General features: G+C 45.5%; 1 protein-coding gene across 2 annotated transcripts in view; it reads left to right on the plus strand.

Annotated features, from left to right (window-relative positions):
• Positions 1 to 5,224, plus strand: part of LMO1 (LIM domain only 1) — an 83,462-nt gene that overhangs the window by 75,653 nt on the left and 2,585 nt on the right. For both annotated transcript variants that reach the window (XM_018573718.1, XM_018573717.1), the window contains exon 3: positions 1,612 to 1,737. In XM_018573718.1, the coding sequence (XP_018429220.1) occupies positions 1,612 to 1,737 (126 nt within the window). The remainder of the gene's footprint in view (positions 1 to 1,611; positions 1,738 to 5,224) is intronic.

The raw sequence follows: 5,224 nt of genomic DNA on the forward strand, positions 1-5,224 counted from the left end.
CGCCCCCCTAACCGCCAACCCCCTTCATGGAGAATGGCAGACCTGCAGGCTGCATACAAGTGATCTCGGCAAAATTGCCGAGATCACTTGTGCAAAACAAGCGGCGGCTTCCCCGCTGTACATTTAGCTCTGCTTGCCCAAAGCCGGGCTAAATGTAGAAAACAACTACCCGCCCAGCACCCGGAACTGCATGTCCCGGGCATCAGGAGATATCAGTTCCACACCCCTGCTGCCCCTTTACTCCCTGCTGCCCCTCTACTCCCTGCTGCCCCTCTACTCCCTGCTGCCCCTCTACTCCCTGCTGCCCCGAGGCCGGGCCTTGGTTGGCCTTGTTGTGGGAAATCCAGCCCTGGGGACAGAGCGTTGTCACCCTATAACAGGAAGCACCCGTATACAATACAGCGCAGACATCCATATTGTGTTTTGTTTTATCTGCTTTGTGTCCCGTGTTCCTCGGACGCGGCAGTTAAGGACAAGCACATTACATGGACATACAATCAGGGATGCACCGATACTAGTATCGGTATGGGTGCCGATACTGAGTATTTAGGCGATCCTGATCGGCCCGGCAAGCCGCCTCTATGCTGATTGACTGGGAAATAAACTAGTTAAAAATGAATGTAACATGTTAAAATTTATATGCGTTGTTGGGAATACAGATCTTTTATTCATGTAATATTCCATCATTTAAGAATCCACCAATAAAATGTGAACACTGGCAGTGGCGCGGTACACACAGACCTTTTCCCGGTCTGAAGACGTAGAAATCTGCCACATCTTTCGGAGAAGATTTTAGATGTGACGTTTACACTGATTGGTGGATATACATACACATTTGTTGCGCCGGGTCTGTTGTCACTTCGCATTCCATGAACTGGTTTGGAAATAGAAATCTTCTTTCAGTAAATATATATATGTAGCAGTCAATGCTGCGCATCATCGGGCCGAATCATTCCACTCTAATGGCCTGAAATTACAATCTGCAACATTACAAAGTAACATAACATCGTAAAATACAACATGGCCTCCGCAGGAAGCAGTCCAGCGGCCGTTTGGCAAACTTCACCAGATATGTCCCCATGTCCTGTGGTCTGTCCCTCTGTCCCATCATGTCCCTCTGTCCTGTCATGTCCCCATGTCCTGTGGTCTGTCCCTCTGTCCTGTCATGTCCCCATGTCCTGCGGTCTGTCCCTCTGTCCTGTCATGTCCCTCTGTCCTGTCATGACCCCACCTCCTGCGGTCTGTCCCTCTGTCCTGTCATGTCCCCATGTCCTGCGGTCTGTCTCTCTGTCCTGTCATGTCCCCATGTCCTGCGGTCTGTCCCTCTGTCCTGTCATGTCCCCATGTCCTGCGGTCTGTCCCCCTGTCTGATCCTGGCTCTCTTGCGTGCTGTGTGACCTCATGGACCCCTCACGTCGGTCGCTCTGACATATCATTTGGTGCAATTTCGGATGTCCGATGTTTTATCGAATGTTTCATAAAAGTGTTGAATGGAAATAAACGTTGTTCTGTGTTAACCATTTCCACCCTGTGCAGGCCGAGCGCTGTGTTGTAATGAGTCTGTTAGCGTTGTGATTGCTGCGATATCTCATGATTGTGTCTGTTTGGCAGGCTCTTCGGAACCACCGGGAACTGCGCCGCCTGCAGCAAGCTCATCCCCGCCTTCGAAATGGTGATGCGCGCCAGAGATAACGTTTACCACTTGGACTGTTTCGCCTGTCAGCTCTGCAACCAGAGGTGAGATGACCAAACGCCCTGCAGAACATCGCTCTGAGCGCCTACATCTCAACACATATTCATATAGTCTGCAGATCATTGCATCACTGACCTACCTAGAGATCTGCAGAGCATTGCTCCATTCTTCGCGCTCATCCTTTTACAACTTTTCCCGCATATGTTCAGCAGTTTGTTTTAAGCTTCTTGTGCTGGAGGTCAGTTTGGACTTTTTTTTTCTCCCTTTAAAGCTGCACTTAGTCGGGTTTACCCCTCGCCGCCGAACAGATGCAGCAAAATCTGCTTTTAATGCAATGTGAAGATTTGCTGCCTTAAAGGAGAACTATGGGGTCAGGGCTTTTCCCTCATAGTTCTCTTTAGGGTAACGGGAGGACACAAACTAGCGTCCTCCCGTCACCCTAGGCTCAGTATATAGGGAGCTACAGATTTGACTGACTGGCGGAACGGACGGGGGAGGGGGCGGGCACAGCTGGCTCTGCCTCTAGATAGGCAGAGCCAGCTGTCAATCACGCAGCTGGGTGGATCTCTAAGGTATTGTCGGGATCCGTCCTGGCTGCGGCGTCTCAGTATACCGCGAGCAGCAGCTCCCTATATACTGAGCTCTGGGTGACGGGAGCACGCTAGTATGTGTCCTCCCGTTACCCTAAGGAGGACTATGGGGAAAAACACTGACCCCATAGTTCTCCTTTAATGTGATATTACAGAGTGTGTATACTTTTATCAAGTTTATAAATAAACTTTAGAAGTGTTACCACCCCCATCAGTTTATCTATTGCTGCATCCAGTTGAGGGGAGATTTCCATTCACTTCCTGTCTCAGAGACACAACAGGAAGTGGGAGGAAATCTCCCCAAGGTGAGGCAAAGGTCACCAGGACAGGTGTCCCCATTGAAAGGTTTCCTCTGTTCAGATGACAACCCTAAAAATCAAGCACATTCACTGTGCCGCACTACTAAACAGGAAGCAGTCTGAGGATGTGATGGGTCTGCATGAGCAAAACTGAGTCTTTATCTACCCAAATGTTTTGAGTGAAATTCAGGAGATTTGGGGAAAATGTTGCCATTTTGGTGCAACACATTGATGTCAATGGGGAAGGTAAAACAAAGGGGGTTTTTAAGGGTACAAATATCTCCTGAGAGGTTACAGAAGCCAATAAAAAAAAAAAACACCCCATTATCCTCGTTATTTTATTCTTTTTTTATAGAAAGAAAAAAGCACAAGGTGAAGCTAAAAATAAAATAAAAATTGTAAGGTGACAACACACAAATAACGATCACAAAAGGGAAAGAAAACACAAATACAAAGAACAATAAATAAAAGAAACTCTCCTAAATGTAACCCCCTCCCCTCCCCCCCTCTGAAAAAAAACAAAAATAATAATTTTGCTCAATGAGGGTTTCCTCTTTTTTGCAAAATCTTTAATTTTGCAACAAAATCACTTCTACCGCAATCCTCCGCCTCATTCCTATTTTTCGCCATGCCATTTGCACTCACAATCGAAACTTGGAGGCCGTCTCTTAATTTTTGATACAATTATTTACATTCGTGCCCAAAAAATTGGCAATACAAAAGCCGAGGCTTCTCTGTACACGTGTCTTCCTCTGACGGCGACACGAAGGAACAAGCCACAAGGTGATTCTACAACCAGAAGACGAGCGTTGAGCAGTCTGAGGTCGCAGCGCCATCTTGTGGCGCTGAGGCGTCTCCCGAGGCGCAGACATCTGGCCCATAATTCACTGCAGATGTAATTAAGCTGCGGGTATCATATAAATATTTGAGGTTATTTTCCCGGCTGATATATTTATATAGGATGGCAAATATACGAGGCTCCTCTGGGAACATTCGCAGATTTACAGCCGTAAAATTCATCATTATTATGTTGCGGGGCCGGCACGGCGCAGACAGTGGCGCGATGAACGCCCGCCGGCCGCAGCATGCGTATGAGGGGGGGAGGGGGGGGTGTAAATAACTCTCACTTGTAAATTGCGCTCAGAAGAAAATACTGACATTCTTCATCATTTACGACCTCCGCAGGGTTATAATTTGGCTGCGCTCTTCTGTGCACGTCATGTCTTTTAACTGGGACTAGAGCTTCGGAAATGATCGATGAGTTGTGGTGGTCCCGGACAATTCAAATATTCCTGAACCCCCAAAATTCCAAACAGGAAGTCTCTAAACCAGACTCCACAAAAAGTATATTAATAGACAATTGTGAATGATAATAATTGTGTGGAATGGTTTGGGAAGCTCCGGCCCGATGAGATGATGGGGGGAAAAAATTCTACCAGGAGTACCAATCAACAACCGGCCGAAAGGGGGACCTGGTGGGACTGGCAGACAAGCTAAGGGGGGGGTGCAGCAGATATAAGGCACAAAACGCCTTTGGTCCTTTTTCCTGGAGGCTTCTTTGGGAATCTGAACCCCCAAAAATAACACTGAAATTTGGATTTGGTAGAATTTTACATCATCCAACATTCAGGATCGTCTCTAACATGGACAGAATTCATCGTGTTGTTTGGACTATTACTAGAATACATTATTACTATTTATTATATCGCTAGAATACATTATTTCATTTTTGCAAATAAACATTTAAAAAAAACAAAAATTACATCAGTTAGGTTAATCCAAATTAGACCTCGTGTGATATGGAAAGCTTACAGGAGGTTATCAGAACTGAACATGTTGATATGTAAAACTTGGAGGAATTAATTTATAATAGATATATTTATAGAAGCTTAAAGGAGAACTATGGGGTCAGGGCTTTCCCCCATAGTTCTCCTCAGGGTAACGGGAGGACACAAACTAGCGTCCTCCCGTCACCCTAGGCTCAATAATTCCTCCACCTGGAGCCTCTCCCTGGAAAACAATAGATTGTACCAGCTTTAGGTTGCTGCAAATTGTATCAATTCCACCTGTTGTGTCTCTGTTGTGAATTGATACAATGTGAACATTTTATAAACAATTATCAGTGTTCTAGTCTCGGAGGGGAAGGGGGGGGGGAGACATTTTGCTATACACAATGGCCTGAGGCCGATGCCGGAGGTGACGGCTTGCCTACAATGGGATCCTAAAAAAGTGGCATGAAAATAATTTCCACAGGTGACCTATCGCTGGCTGGATGAGGGAGGAGTCACGACCTCGCTGATCTATCGCTCATCCACTCAGAGAGGAAGCCAGAAAATGATTCTGTAACACAGCTTCTAATATCACCTCGCGGCCGGCTTGGGGAAAATCTGTTTGTAAAAAAAACAAACAAACATTCATTACAAAGTATTTGTGTTTTTTTCTTTTTTTTAGATTTTGCTGTTATTTTTTTCACACTAAGAAAAAAAAATAGTACCGAAAAAATGAAAAAAGACAATAGTCAAGAATGTATTTGTGTTTTTCCTTATTGTATTGCATTATTTTGTCTGTTTAATAGATATAAATCAACCCTTAGGATACATTTAAAGCCCATTACACCCTTAAAAACCACCAACAACCACATC

The sequence above is a fragment of the Nanorana parkeri genome, unplaced genomic scaffold (genome assembly GCF_000935625.1).
Source record: "Nanorana parkeri isolate BGI_ZX_2015 unplaced genomic scaffold, ASM93562v1 scaffold2504, whole genome shotgun sequence".
Classification (NCBI taxonomy): Eukaryota; Metazoa; Chordata; class Amphibia; order Anura; family Dicroglossidae; genus Nanorana; species Nanorana parkeri.